Source organism: Pantherophis guttatus, chromosome 6, assembly GCF_059756535.1.
Source record: "Pantherophis guttatus breed Tessera chromosome 6, ASM5975653v1, whole genome shotgun sequence".
Classification (NCBI taxonomy): Eukaryota; Metazoa; Chordata; class Lepidosauria; order Squamata; family Colubridae; genus Pantherophis; species Pantherophis guttatus.
Window position 1 is genome coordinate 52368453 of NC_142068.1, and position 16710 is coordinate 52385162.

Here is a 16710-nt window from a genome sequence, read left to right on the forward strand (position 1 = left end):
AGAGGTGGGTTGCAGCAGGTTCTGACCAGTTCTAGAGAACCGGTAGTGGAAATTTTGAGTAGTTCAGAGAACCAGTAGTAAAAATTCTGACTGGCCCCACACCCATGTATTCTTTGCCTCCCAAGTCTCAGATGCTAAGGGAGGAATTGGGGATTTTGCAGCATCCTTCCCCTGCCACGCCCACCAAGGCACACCCACCAAGGCATACCATGCCCACCAAGCCAGCCCACAGAACCGATAGTAAAAATTTTTGAAACCCACCACTGATGTATACAGTATGTATATCTACATCATCTATATCTATCTATATATCATCTATATCCATAAATCTATATCTACCATGTTTCCTCAAAAATACGACCTACTCAGAATGAGTCCTAGCTTGATTTTTACATGTGCACCCAATATAAGCCCTGCCCCCAAAATAAGCCCTAATTAAGACCCCACCCACTTCAGGGTGCACAGGTAATAATTAAGCTAGGGTGGGGATGGGGGTGATGGAGCTGCCCTACTACTTACTTCGGACAGTTGCAGCCTCACATACCTCGGCTCATTTCTTCTGCAGTTGGCAAGGCTTTCCTGAAGGCCCCTTTAGCTGATAACAGAGTTCCAGATCGATCCAGAAGTCTGTTATCGGCTGCAAAGGCCTTCAGAAAAGGCCTTTAGGAAAGGTGTCTGTAGGCAATAACAGAGCTCCAGATCAACCTGGAGCTGTTATTGGCTGCAGAGGCCTTCAGGAAAGCCTTGTTGGCCTTGCCAGATGAAGAAGGCCTCGGATAGCGAAAAAGAGCTTGGGGGTGACACGCACAAGTGAGGTGAGTCAGTGGACAACATACCCCCTGAAAATAAGACCTGGTGCCTTTTTTGGTGGCAAAAAAATATAAGACAGGGTCTTATTTTGGGGAAAACACAGTATATTATATCTATGTATGCCTATGCTATTCAAAATCCTGAATTTGTACTCTTTTAAACATTTTTTAGCATTCTAATGCATTTCCAGGGATGCAGATATATAATTTATGTTGATGTACCAAGTGGTTAAGTCCATTAAAATCAAAGTAATTGCTCATCTAAAGAATTAAATGTTAAATGAATAATATGATTCATTGTAATTATGAGATTTATTCCTTACACTCCAAGGCAAATACTTCAGGTCTTTAAAGATTTCTAACTAATTAGAAAAACATCATCTACTATATGTGTTCTTTAATAGGAGTAATATTAAGAGCCAAAATGTAAATATCTCTATTCTATGATATGATTCAAAGACATTTTGAAATTCTGCTTCCCAATACTATGCATTATATTAATAATTCTGATTACAAAATACATGTAACTCCCTCCAACTCTTTAGAAAATGATAATCAGGAAGATTAAATATTCTTATTTTATTCCAAAGAGCTCAGGAATTTTTGTAACTTATACTAATTAAATTTTCTTTTCTTCAGAAACTTACTTCTGGCAAAAGATGATATATAGTTCAGTTTCTCTTCATGGAGGCTTTGATTTTTTGTGTTGTATCTCACCTTCGCCGTGATGGTTATATTGAATTTGAGTTCGTTTTCTATGCTTGTCCATAATTCCTCTGTTTCACCCCATGTAAATGCATCATATGAACTTCCAAAGAGACCAACATAGTTCCACCCAAAATATTGAAGTGTTTTATGCAATACTTCTCCTATCAGGTACACTGGTGAAACAAGGTTGATGTAAGTGTCATAAAAAAATGAGTTGCTCAGCTTATTTGTTTGGCCAACAAACCCAAACATGGGAATATTCCATTCAGAAGCAAGCAATCCTGTAACCTAAGTAAGAAAAAATAGTAATAATTGCATTAGTTAATAACACTTAATAACTATATATAATTTGTTTACTCTGGATTACTAGCTATATCAGGGTGTTAAACTCGATTTCATTGAGGGTTGTGTTTGAATTCAGGAGGCCGGGTGAATGTGGCTGAGGTGGGCATGGCCAGCTTGACATTACTCATATTGGGGGCACCTGTGATGGCCTGGGTGGGGCTGGAGGGACGCATTGTCTCCAGCGGATGAAGGCGAGACCAGGGACAGCACGAAACCCTCGCCGTCCCTCTCAGGACAAGCGGAGGACCCCCAGACAGCAGTTCAGGCTGTCCAGAGTTGTAGGCAGTGGATGGCAAGCACCCAGCCTGGTCCTCGAGCTCCCAGAGTACCAGGACCCCACAGCCCAGCTCTTTCGGCAGTTCTGGGAGTGCGCTTCCCGCTCTATGGTTCCAACTCCATGTGGCTGCCCCAGCTCATGGAAGACTCAACAGCAGGCAGCTGGCCCAACCAGCTTCTTCTCCGCTTCCAGCAGCTTGCAGCCGGGGTTTGGAAGCCACAGAGGAAGCCATCCTCAATGCTGGGTGGGCACCACATGGCAAGAAGTGCCAGGTGGCTGCTCTCTTGTGAACGGGACAGGAGTTTGCAGGTAAGGGGGATGGATGGGTGGATGAATGGATGGGAAGTGGGTGGGTGCTAAGAATGCTGGGGGGGGAGAGAGAACGAGAGGCAGCTCCCGATCAGCTCAGCTGATCTGCAGGTCGCGATAAAGGGGCCCAACTGCCATTAGCTGACCAGGGAAGGGAAGGGCTGCCTCCAGTGCTGGCCACGCCCACCGTTCACTAGGGTTTATTTTCGGGGGAGGGCGTATATACGCCCACCCAAAAATCAGGCTTGGCCTTATTTTCAGGACATGTCTTTTTTCGGGGAAACACGGTATCTATCTATCTATCTATCTATCTATTTATCTATCTATCTATCTACATACACATTCACATACATGCATACGCGCGCCGAGACACAAACACAGTCACACATACATTATACATATATGTGGATTAATTTATATATACATATATAAATTAAGTAAATTAAGTAAAATCTAGATTTCAGAAATATATCTAATGCCAATCTTGGGGTAAATATAATAATAGCAATAAGACTTATATATTGTCCCAAAACACTTTAGAGTACTCTGTGGCTGGTTTATAACATAGAAGCATTATTTGGATATTAGCTCCAATAATCTGGGTGTTCATTTTCCTGATCTCTGAAGGGTGGAAGGCTGGGGCAACCTTGAGCCTGATCTGAATCCAACTCTAGACTGTGGTCAGAGTTAGCCTGCAATATTGCATTTTAACCATTGTGACACCAGGGCTCTTGGAATATATAATTTTGGAAATTGAAAGAAGAATTTCCAACATTATAATAATTTATAATGATTTTATTAAAGGCAATTATTTGCCTTTAATTTATTTTCCCAGTTTCATGACACCTGGACTAAGTTGTCATATTTATAACAATTGCAATCTTTCTATTTTTTTACCCATTCCCTAGTCCCTAATAAAACTTCTGAATGCAATCATTCCTGGTCCTGCAGACTTCAAAATGCTGGGAAAAGATAGGGAATATCATCTGTCAATCATAGGTCACTTTAGTTGATGGACAAGAGATTACAAAATCCATTATCCAGCCAGTGGGTCACTTCTGCAAAACTTGGAAGAACTAAAGTTGTCTCACCTCCACTCTGGGTCAAAACAGAAATAAATTAAACTGCAAATGAGAAAAGAGAACCTCGATGCTTTTAAAGAAAGAAGGTGCTCCTATTCCCATTCCTTTTTGTTTGTTTGTTTGTTTGTTTTAATTGCAAAGCATCATTCCCATCTTCTTGTGATATGTTTCTATGTTTGTAGAGAAAGGAGATCAGGACTCCAAACCTAGAAACACAACCCACCCCTGCTGCAGCAGTTTGAGAAAGAGACAGAGATACATTCTAAAAAATGCTTATAGGCTGGAATCAGGAAAAGAAATTTGGGTGAGTGGAAAATGTAGAATCAGCCTAAAAATTCTATACAGCCACAGCATTCAAGGAAAACTAGCCTTACTCCATTTTTCAAATAAACCGGAGGCAGAACCTCAGTTTCTCTGAATTATAAAAAGAAAAAAGATCTGGAAAGTAGAGTTGGCCAAAGACTAACAATAGTATTAGTTTATTAATATGCGAGCTGACTGATGTGTGGGGATGGGTGTATTCATTTGCAGCCTTCAACTTCCTCTAGAACTGCTCTATTTGAGAGGATACATAAGGAATTTAAATCAGACATTTCCCAAAAACAAACCCATCCAGTGAAATTATAATAGAAACAGTTTAACAAAATTACTGGTTCTCAGGAATAATCCAGTACAAAACATATTGTTATAAATTTTTCATATTAAGAAGCTTTGATCAGCAGGTGTCATGGTGAAGGTGAACTGACTCGCTATATTGCCCAGAAACTTCTCCAGGACATGCCAGCTAAGATCACTATTTTCCCACTCACTCCAGAAGCTTCTCACCAGGAACTTTGACCTCTATACAATCATTGAATGCAAAGGGGACACGGTTAGTTACGAAGCAACAATAGAGAGGTGCTGAATGAATATGGATTAAATACAAGCATTGATGTCCAGTACAAGAAAAATATATTGAAGTGGTTTGGTCATGTAGAGAGAATTGAATGAGGATAAAATTGTGAAGGAAATGCATAAAGTAATAATGAATGGATTGAGAGTGCATAGAAGGCCAATAAACCTATGTGGAACAAAGGGCAAGATTCTCAAAAAAAAAGACTATGATTAAGTTTAGAAAACAAAACAATGTAGGCATTCGTTCTAATTCCAACAATACTACAATAACAAAATTTCTTCCCACAGAAGAATGTTGATGAGAGTTTTCATAATGAAGTACATTTTTCTATTTATACCTCTCTTGTACCCCTCCCACTCCCCTGGACACCTATGAATATGCAGAGGTATGACAAATAACATAAATCTAAATTTGATTTAGTTAAACATTATTTGCTTTTTGTCCCAATTTTCTGTTTTTAAATTTTGTTTATCATTTCTTACTCCTTTCCTAGAAAAGAGTTATATGATAGAAATATATGCATATATGAAAAGAAAAAAATATACTAATGAAAGTTGTTTCACAAGTCTTAAATGAGTCAAGAACATTAATCAGTAATGTTCTCATATGGTATGAAAAGGAAGAACAAAAAGCTACAAGATCTACTGGAAAAACAAGTCTTAGAATTAAGATAATCAAATTACATTAATGAACCACCAACGTGGTTGCAAGATTAATGTACATGAGATAATTAAGCAAAAAAATGGGCACATAGTATTTAGAGTGAAATTGGCTAGGAAAATTAGTTTCTATAGAATGGAATGTTGCCTTTTGTATGCCTCACATGAAGTGCTGAGGATTGGTGGATTATTATTTTACTTAAGTCAATTTCCTACATTGACAAATCATATAAAAAAGCATCCAAAAACAGAACTTCAGCAAACAGCATTCACACGGATGTCTTACTGTCATAGAAACATCTACCTTCAAGGGAACACCTGAACTTGCAGGTGAGATTTGCTGGAAAAAAATACACAGAAAGCATACCACAAACTGGATGTTTTCCTCAAAAACCCCACCCTCAGTTTAACCAGGAACTATCAATATTTGTTAAACATTTCTCTGCACTAAAATAATGAAGTCAGTGATCCAAGGAAGCTTAAACTTAATAAAAATAATGAAGTCAGTGATCCAAGGAAGCTTAAACTTAATAAAAATAATGAAGTCAGTGATCCAAGGAAGCTTAAACCTATATTGTTCACTTCTGTGATAAAGAGTTAATGACAGTTTGTTATTTCACCTCACATTACCCTGGTCCCGTAATCACACTTTCACAGTCAGCAGATATTGTAGGATCAATATTTCACAATTTAATTTCTTTTGAGTGGGAAGTGCAGTTGTGGTTTTGATGCGTTCTAACTTGGACTCTTTGTATCTTCCAACTAACTCAATTAGCTTCATTGAGAGCTGGCAGCTCTCAATGAAGCTAATAGACTGATACATCCTAATATTGAGATTATAGATACAAAATAAATGCAATAGCCCAATTAGAGATGAAAATATTATAAAAAGTGGAAAGAATGATAAAGAAACTAAAAATAATAATTTTTTGTCATAATAATGTTCAATGTAAGATAGGCCAGACAGAAACTCTATTCATGGATCTTGCCTGTTTCTTGATTTTGCCTAACCCTCAAAGTTGGCAATTCTTGGATACAGACTGAACTCCATTTTCTCCAAAGTTGTAGTTACATGGGACACACTATATTTAAATGACTTAGCTGGCATCTCGTGCAAAATCTAATGTAACCGACATATAATTTTCTGGATAGTTGTAGTTCTAGACAATAAAGGCCATTCATTTCCTAGAATATTAGTAATTTCTGTTTGTACTCATATTTTCGGTTAGCTTTTACTGTATAGATTGGAATATCACCTGAAACTTATAAAAGAGTGAAAATTCTCTGGAATATCTTATGATGTATCATGGGAAAACTATGCCTTAAGATAGCTGTCTATTTGTTGACAGCTGTCTATGCATGTAGGAGGATCAGATAAAAGAAAAAAAGTCTCAGAAGAGTCACTTTTTTAAACTTTAGAACACTTGCTATTACAGTTGAAACTTCGGCATTGCCAGGAGAAGGTGATGTGAACTGTCTTCTCAGGAGAAAGAAGAATTTTTTTTCTCAGAAACTGGTGAGTGACTGAGGGGGCTTTTCATGAAAGAGTATGATTTCTTTCTTTGGTGGAAATCCATATGTCCAACACAAAAACTGCTAATGAAAAGGAAACACAGTAGGTGAATCTTTGTGCATATTAAAACTATAAAGATATGGTGTGGTGTGAAAATTTTAGAGCTTGTTTTAAAGCAAAACTTCAGTCCTGCATAGGAATACATTTCAAACAACCGTGATATCTATCTATCTATCTATCTATCTATCTATCTATCTATCTATCTATCTATCTGTATTTGTATTTGTATTTGTATTTGTATTTGTATTTGCACTTGTATTATTTGTCTGTCTGTCCATCCATCCTTCTATATAAGAGCTGTGGTGGCACAGTGGTTAGACTGCATTACTGCAGGCTACTTCTGCTGACTGCCGGGTGCCAGCAGTTCAGCAGTTCAATTCTGACCAGCTCAATGTTGACTCAGTCTTCCATCCTTCTGAGATTGGAAAAATTAGGATGCAGATTGTTGGGGGAAATATGCTGACTCTGTAAACCACTTAGAGAGGCCTGTAAAGCACTGTGAAATGGTATATAAGTCTAAGTATTATTGCTGTTGCTATTGGACTACATTCTGATGTGAAATAATCTGAGAATTGGATCTTAATAACAGGAATCAACTTTCTTTTCCATGTTGGATAGTGGAAAGTTCTAAGATCCATGCTTGTTTTCATTTGTTAAGAAGCTTTGTATCGTTTCAATACCAAATGATGTTATCTGCTAGAACTCTGAGTTTTGTAATGCATCTAATTCATGTTTGTGTTATCAGTGACATATGATATAGACCTGAGATATAATTATTATTATTGCTATTCTTCCTGATTATCTATTCACATTCTTCAAAAAGATCTTTACTTTTTTATATGTAATTGTATTGAAGATTTTGATTACAGTAGTACAAGCAAATGCAAACTAAACTCAGAAGAAGGAATAGAAATAATAAAAGTAAGTACAAAGTAAGAAAAAGAAAAGGGGTGTGGGTGTGGGTGTGTGGGTGTGTGTGACTTCTGATCTTCATTACAAGTATGAATAGCTTTTTCCCATAGCCCAATCCTTATCTATACACAAATCCATTAATCATCAATTTTCAATTCCTGTAAAAAGTCTGTATAGAGTTATCAGAGGTTTATACAAACATATCTTATTTTTAACCTTAATCAAAGAAACCAACTTTATATTTGTTTTATTCTAACATTCTTTTTAATTCATTAAGATGTTATTACAGGATTTGGTCTCTCCTCAAATTTCTTTTCCCCATCCCAAAGGCTTCTTTGCAGCTTTAGCAAACCTCTTTGATTTTTCAAAGCTTTAACCAACTTCTTTAGTATATCCAATGGAAATCTCTGTTATACTGCTCATTTTTTTCCTTGTCATTTCTGTTTTCACTATAGACCCTTCTCTGTTTTATAATCCATACCTTTACCCCGAATATGGACCACAGAATCATAAACAGTAATGTTTTTTTTTAATTTCTGGTCCTAATATTCCTGCATCAAGCAAAACTTGTTTTACATCTGTCATTCCTTCAATAACATTTTTTGGACATTTTAGAAGCAGACATCACTGCTGATCTTATAAGAACTAATTACTGCATCATCCTTCAAAAATCTCCTGTAATATTTTAAATGTTATAATGTTTTGTATTATCCCCCTTTTCACTTCACCCCAAGGTTCTGCCATCCCTTCACCTTCATTTAGCTTTTTGCCATTTATTTTCAGTTCTTTAAATTCATACATTTATGGTAAATTTTCTTTTGCACAAAGATGAAAGTAAGCTCATCAAATGACTTTTCAAACTTGTTCTGAAGATTTATAATATCCTTAAGATAGTTAAATAAGTAATTTCTAAAAATTATTAGAAAATGAGGTTAGAGAACAAGTTTGAAAAGTCATATCTTTTAAAAGGCTCTAGTACAATTGTGATCATAATGGCTGGTTCCATTTCCCAGTACTCAAACCCCCAGGAAGCCTCTGTCCTGAGGTTTCATTGTGAGAAGCAATTGTCTGGAACACATGTGGGTAATTTCCTGTCCTTTCTTTATCTGTAGAGGTTTTGAACAACTGGTCACTGATTCTTCAGAATTTGCCATAGTTCTTATCTCTCTTTCCTGTTTTGGAGACATCATTCAAAAAGATTTTTTACAATCCAGTGTAGAGTACTTTTTTTCTCTCCTGTTGTGATTCATTAACAAATGTAGAATGTACACTATACTGATGAGATGTCCATCCACTGGGTGAACTTTCCCCTCTACAGCAGACAGATAATAATAGAGAACCTGAGAAAGCTAGGCCTGTAACACGTAGCCAAACAGCCAGGATGAGGAAGCAGGAAGAAAAACTGCTGTCCTCCAATCAGGACACAGAGTTACAGGCTAACCAGCACACGTCAGCAGCAGCAAACATAGAAAAGCGACAGGTCCGACCTCACAACACACCTATAGCTTCTAAACTAAACAAGAGCCTGAAGATGACAGGGTTGTGAGCCTGTCGAAACGTTGCTAGAAAAAACTTTTAAGGTACTGGTAGGATTTTAGCTAAGGTTTTAAAGGACCTTGCAGAGTGTTCTGTAAGGATTTTTGGAAGATTTTAAGCTAGGATTTTAACCAGAATTTTAAACATTTTAACTAACTTATTTAACATGATGCGGGAAAACACCCGAGATTTTAATTTTTTGTATATATTTCAATTAACTATGGTGAAATAGATAGGCAGAACATCGTTTTGTATTTAAAATGATTTTAAAATTGTTTTCTTTAAAAACAAGCTTTAAAATGTTGCAATATTAATATCAGGTAAACAAGGAACAAATTCTACTCGTAGGTGGCTATGAGAACATAATGGTTCATGCAACACATGCATCAGCTGTAATTGCTTAAGAATTAGCTTGCCTAACCAAGTACACAACAAAAACCCAAAGCACATTATAACTTAGTGCCACATCTGAACCAACATAATGTCTTAGCATTACTATGGCCTGCGATCATAAATATGAGATAGAAATAAAAGCAGGAGAGGAAGAAATAGATTGGTAGATATATATGTGATGGTTGGTTCTATCTCTGAGTCATTACACTGTTTGTGTGGTGTTATTATTGCTATTGTTGTTGTTACTATTAACACTACCACTCCCAAAGATAAAAAACCAACTGTGAATAAAAATTAAAATTAGGAAAACAATGTAATATAAAAAAGCACAATCTCTCCAAGGAAACAATGAGAGAAAAAGAAAAAAAAACCCTGGTATTATATATGTCAATTGGGAGTGGGGACTTGAACACCTAACCCAAGGCCTGAAGGAAGAGCCATGTTTTTTCACCATGCTTGAAGATGGGCAGATGGGAGGTCAGCACATTTCTGGGGAAGCTGTCAAGAGTGCATGTACTGTACAGTGGGGACTTGTTTTTTAGGCCTAGATGACATTGCATGTTCAGTGGGACCCAGAACAAGCCAACTCTGTCTGATCTAAGAAAATGAGCAGATGCTATAGTGGCAGAAGAATGGCTATTGATATTCTTTTTATTTTGTTTTTATCTGTTTTTGCTTAAGATATCTATGTTGCCACTGAGTTCAATTGGACATCCTAAATACAAAGGGACTCAAAATGCTTACCACCCCATCTTAAAAGATGTGAAGCACATGGGAAAAGCACTGAGCATCCTGCAACACCTAATTTAGCTATATTATGGTTCTGTACTTGATCTTGATCTAGGCTTGTGGGAGTGGAAGAATCTAAAACCATATTTAATTACAATCATATATAAAATATGAATTTGATATGGTTTCCATTTAAGTATACATGCACAAGACTGTGCCCATAATTCATTAGATTCCCATGCAAATTAAAACTCTGTGATTTTAAAAAAGTCTGATGAGATTGCTTTGATGGTATATATAAATAACAAATGTCAAAAATGTTTAAGTAATGTCTAGTAGCTGACACAATTTTAAGGGCAAAATTAACTGTTTCTTTTAAGGGTTGCTGAAAATGAACATATAGAATTGCTCACAAAGAATCTGACTTTGCTTTTTTTCCCCTGTCATTACCCATCATGGTTAATTTAGAAAGCTAATCAGGATTAGCCTTAGATAACACTTGAAAGAAGGATTCTCTAGAGAGGTATCCAACCTTGGCAACTTTTAAGACTTGCGGATTTCATCTCCCAGAATTCCCAAGCCACCCTGGTCTAGAAAATTTATGGCTAAAGAATATGCTAGCAAGACAGTAGAAAAACAAAAAAAAGGCAATGGCAAACAACTTTTATAACCGTTGTGTCCATGTAAGTTACTAAGAGATGAGTTTGGTTAAAAAGTAACTTTAATTTTATTTTAAACCTTAGATTTACAGAATGTGGCTCTTCCAAATTACAACTCCTGGCAACCTAAGCCAGAGTGGCCAAGAGTGAGGGATGCTGGGAAATGTAATGCTACAGATAATTTATTATTAAACCTTACGCTAGAACTTAACCAAACATTGACCATGCCATGTTATTACAATTCAACATAAATTAGGAAGGAGATACCAATTCTGATTGATTGAAATCTCCTTCCTAATTTATGGATGGTAATGACATGGCATGGTCAATCCCACAAATATACAGTATAAATGATGTAAACAATGGAAATGGAAAATCAAAATATGAAATCCAGCCCGGCAGTGCTGAAAAAAAAATCTCTGACATTGTTCAGTTTAGGGCTTGTCTGCTACTTCGTTTTGCCATCTTGTTTTTGAAATGTGGATGTTTATTGTACCTTTGTCTTTGGCCACACTAGCATAGCATATAATCAGATGAAGTGTATCTCAGCCCATTTTGCATGCTGAATAAGAGGCATTCTATTTGTAGTCTATGTGATACATGGGATGGTATTAGGAGCATCAATTTTTGAAACATTGAATATTTTATTCATTTAAATATAACAATATATATATCATCTTGTATAGTCAAAGCTATTTCATGTTTCAACGAAGTTTTAGCTTCACTGAATTTGGCCTTAAATTAAGACTATAATTATAAGAATATAATTTAAAAGATAAACATATACGGGAGTAAAGCTTGTGTATATTGTGCCAGGAGAAGAACAGACAATTGCATTTAAAATAATTGGGAAAATAAAAAGAAGTCCATTCATCTGAAACATTGTTGTTTATCAATGCAAACAAACAGACCAGAAAAATGATAAGGAGTTAAAATATATATACCAGCATGCCTAAACAAAGAGATTTATTTTACCAAATGATGAGTCTGACTTTCATTGTATCCTGAAAAAAACTGTTGGAAGAAATACAAAATTATTGGCTCTTGGAGGCACAATTGAACCTCTTGACCTTCTGGAGGACAAGTAGTAACATGATGACATCCAGAAGACTGAATTTTTTTAGCCCTTTTTGCTTTGGGTGAGGGTTAGAAAAGGAATACTGATAGATAATTTTCCCGCTAAATTTTTTTCACCATGATCTGAGATTTCTGCATGATCAGAAATTGGGTTGCTAGGATTCATCTTTAGTCCTGTGTAGTTTACATAGAACTTTGCTATATCCAACCAATATTTTGCTTAGGTATATATATACAACTTTGCAGATCTGGTTATTGTAGGTACAACCAAGTTTAGGCCCAAAGTACAGTTTGAGCTTTTGCAATCTGAAAGAGGCTGTCAAAATATGCTTTGCTGCTGTGTATATTCACACTTTCTTTGCAAAGAAAGACATTCTCTGCCCCATTGTGGATTTATTATTCTGCAAATGACTAATCATGTTCCAGACAAAACAAGACTATTTTGTAGGTATAGCTGCAACACTATGAACTATTTTAATGGGAAAGGATTCAGTTTCAAAAATCTTCTAACCAACATTGGTAGATTGTCCAAATGCAAGAAAAAAACACAACTACAGTATTTCTATTTCATAGACATTATGTTATATCACGATATTTACAAGTTTAAAAAAACCTACACAATGCATGTTTTGATTAGGGGTAGCCTTCTGTGGCCTGTGATATCCAAGAAAAACTAATGTGACATATACATGTGGTATTTGCACATGGACAAAGTTATCTGTCCATGTACAAATATCTGTCTTCCCAAGACAATACCTTCAAAATGTGTTGGGTTTTAATTTTTAGAATCTCCACCCAGTAAACCATTAGTTGACATTGGTTGAAATCCGGCTAATGCATGGGATGTTTGGGGAAAAAAGCCCAATGTGTTAATAAATAATAATGTTTGCTTGTGGATATTCTTTGAAGTATTTGGCAGGGCTCTTGAAAAATATAGTGCTTGAAAATACTGTATAGCAGGGGTGAAATCCAGCAGGTTCTGACAGATTCTGGAGAACTGGTAGCAGAAATTTTGAGCAGTTCGGAGAACTGGTAGTGGAAATTTTGAGTAGTTCAGAGAACTGGCAAATACCACCCCTGGCTGGCCCCAGAGTAGAGTGGGAATGGAGATTTTGCAATATCCTTCCCCTAGGAGTGGGAAGGGAATGGAGATTTTGTAGTATCCTTCCCCTGTCACGCCAACCAAGCCATGCCCACCAAGCCACACCCACAGAACGGGTAGTAAAAAAAATTGGATTTCACTACTGCTGTATAGTGCTTCTGAATACAATGCATGATAGGAATCATCCTCTTACAGAAATCCATGATTGCATAACTTTGTGTTTGCACAACACAATAATAGAAGAGGTAACTTATTAAACTTACAGGTTTATGTTGCACTTAATTCCCTCTGAAATCAATTAGGAGTTAAGACATGCCACTTTTGCTTTATATTTCAAAGCAGCCTAAATCCAACTAACATAACTTACACTTTGCCTGAAATAAGATTTTTGTACTCTTGAATAAACTGAAGTAAAACATAAGGAAGTTGGCTCTATTTTATTTGTCTGTTTCAAGAGGGAGCAAGAAATTTTAAAAAGTGGATAGAATGAGACTAGAAAGTACAATATAGTGCCCATATAATTTACCAGTTTTTCACAGCAAAAGATTTTGAATATTTCAGAATCTCTCCTCTTTTCCTTTCTCTATCTGTTACGATGGTTATTGTGTAACACTGGTTCTTGCATTATCCCAGAAGTACACCCATTGATTTCCAAATAAAGTATATCTTACATCAGACTTATTGAATGGCTGTGCTAACAAATAATCACATTGATGCTGACAGTTACACTGCTTGTAGTTTCATTTGATCCTTAAATTCAACTGCCAATGGTAAAGCTAAGCAATAAGTTTCCAGTTAGATGGCTATATGAAATACAAAATCTGTGGATTAGACTGGGGACTTGAAAAGGCATTCTGGAAAAAGTGACAAATTATGTTAATAGTGTAGCCAAAATAACAACATTGATATGTGCACAGTCATTAGGAATCAAGATTAATTCAAAGGTGATTTCACTTTTGAGCAATAGATATCTAATGCAGGATTTACATGGATAGTAGAGTGAATTTTTATTTCAGTATAGATTTCTTATTGTGAACCTGAGATTAGACACAAATAAATCCAATTACTTGCCAAATATATATTTCTTAAAATTTACAGTTGCCCTACAAAGCCATGGCTTTGCAATTGTGTGCACCATCTCCAAATATATGGTCAATGGCAAAGGATGATAGGAACTGTCCAATAACATACAGAGAACCAGTGTTTTTCTGACCTGAATTTAAAGTTTTACAATTGTATGCATGCAAGATTTGAAAGTTTGATTAGTGCACTTCTGTAACCATTTCTTAAAACATCAAAGTTACAATATAATTGTTATAATTTATAATATTAAGAATCAGGTGTTTTAAAGGTTCTCATAGTTTTGGCATGCCCATGAAATGATTATAGACTGTTCAATGGTCTATAGCTGTATGGCAAACCTATGGTACGTGTGCCACAGGTGGCAGACGGAGCCCTCTCTGCAGGCACGCGAGCTGTTGGCCAGCTTAGCTCCACCGCACATGCATGCACACTTCCCACCAGCTAGCTGATTTTTGGGTCTCTGCCCTGTAAGTGGGAGATGAGAGTGCATGCGCGGGGGGGGGCTACCTTTCTCCTCACTTTCTGCTGCTTGTGCCTTCCCAGATATCCGGAGATTCCCCTCCCAGTGCTGTTTTGGAAGGCGAGGCTTTTTTCCCCCTCCCAGCCATTTTGGGAGGTGAGACTTTTCTCCTCTCCCAGTTGTTTTGGGAGGCAAGGTTTTTTTCGCCCCAGCACTATTTTGGGATGTGACGCCAAAGGGGGGGGTCACGCTCGCATGCGCAGGGGGAAGGGGAGCATGGTTGCATATGCGCAGGGGGAGTTGTGTGTGCCTGTGCAGGGGTGTGGGGTGCGCAGAAGGGGCATTACATTATGGGTGTGGGCATGCACGTACGAACGAACTTTTGGCACGCAAGGAAAAAAAGGTTAGCCATCACTGGTATATAATGATTTAGTGCATAATCTGGGACTATGGATAGTTCTGAAATACAATAACATGTGTTTAGAATACAAGATTGTGAGGAGGAGACAAATGTAAGCCGCTAAAAATGTGACACTTTTTAGAAAAACAGCACATCCCTCAATTTGGGCACTTTGCTGCTGAAAATTTGGAAATCAGTAGTATTATAGAACTTTATATTTAAAATTTGAAACATCTTGTTAAAAATAACTGCTAAGTAAAGTAAACTTAATTTTCAACAGACTGACTAGACTGATGGACTGGAGATTTTTTTACTAGAAAGTTCTAGGGAGAAGTATGCATCAAACTTGACCAATCCGTAGTACAATTTGATCTTTCTTCAGACAATCCATGCCTATAGGAGATAAAACAAGTCACTATACAGAACTTGGTATCTTTGTAATTTATTTCAAAGTATTTGAAAATCTTCCCAGATTATATTTCTACATAAATAAATATGATTGACAAAGGGAATGGAGAGAGAAATGGAGTCAAACAAATAGCAAATCTAGCTTCTACTGTAGGAGAAGGAAATGTTCATTAATCATGATGATTGGAATAAATCTTTTATCAAAAATAAAAGATAAGTTTTTTAAGAGGAGGACATGGTTTTGCGTTTTGGAAAGATCTGCAGTATTTCCAGTATTCAACAAACAATAAAAAGATAGAATAAACAATATTTTCAAACTCCACATCTGTAAAGACTGCCTTTGAATAAAACACTTCAAACAAATACACATATTTACTGGTACTGCCTCACATTTGGAAGACTGCAAACTCTAAGTAGCAAATATCTTTACATATATCCAATTCTGACCAAAAGATAACATTAAAACATTCCAAAACATTCCTTATTTTCAACTGAAATTGATAACCTACAATACCTGAAAATGCCATCCCATGCTGATCATTATATAAATAAAATGGCACACCTATACACAATGGTATACAATTAAAGTTTGATGGATAAGCCTATAGATAGCTCAAAGAAAATTTAAACAGGTAGTAGAATGGAATGGAATATACCGAAATGGACATGTTAGAAATATGAACAGGAAGTCCCATAACATTTTGGTTACAATATAGATTTCTAGAAATATTAAAATGAAACCCAGGATAACAGGTTGCTATGAAATAAAAATCAAGTAAAAGCCAGCATAATTACTGAATAGGATGATCACATACTATACCTCGGCAGCCTCTGAGCAAACTGGCCCAAACAAGGCAGAAATATTTTCTTTTTGAACTTGATTGATGAAAGCTTGGAGGGACTTCTTAGCATCACAACTGCAGTCACCATATACATACTCCAGTTTGTAGTAGTATAGATAAGATGGATCTGCATTGACTTTATTGATGGCAGTCTCAAAAGCTGAGGTTAACCTTTGCGCACTCAAAGGATGAGAGATATTGCAAGGAGCCTGAAAAGCTACTATGAGCTTGGACCTTTCGGTACCAAGGATTGTATTACAGGTACTCAAATATATAGTCAAAAGAACAAAAATGACTGAGCCATAGTAAATGGAAAATGAATACTGTGAGTATTTGCTAAGGTACTGCTGCATCATGGCAAGAAATATTAAGACTCCTTCGCAGACCTCCATTGCTCTTTCTTTTATGTTGTTTATATTTATGCTTTAAATTATGATATCAACACCTTTGTC

General features: G+C 36.5%; 2 protein-coding genes across 2 annotated transcripts in view; one reads left to right on the forward strand and one right to left on the reverse strand.

The window, feature by feature from the left end:
* LOC117678787 (guanylate cyclase 2G-like) overlaps positions 1-16650 on the reverse strand; it is a 53757-nt gene extending 37107 nt beyond the window's left edge. The window contains exons 1-2 of the mRNA XM_087872359.1: positions 16237-16650; positions 1457-1805 (exon numbers count right to left, since the gene is read on the reverse strand). Of these exons, the coding sequence (XP_087728485.1) occupies positions 1457-1805; positions 16237-16650 (763 nt within the window). The remainder of the gene's footprint in view (positions 1-1456; positions 1806-16236) is intronic.
* Positions 6520-16710, forward strand: part of ACSL5 (acyl-CoA synthetase long chain family member 5) — a 47332-nt gene continuing 37141 nt past the window's right edge. The window contains exon 1 of the mRNA XM_034440107.2: positions 6520-6600. The gene's annotated coding sequence lies outside the window, so the exon portion shown is untranslated. The remainder of the gene's footprint in view (positions 6601-16710) is intronic.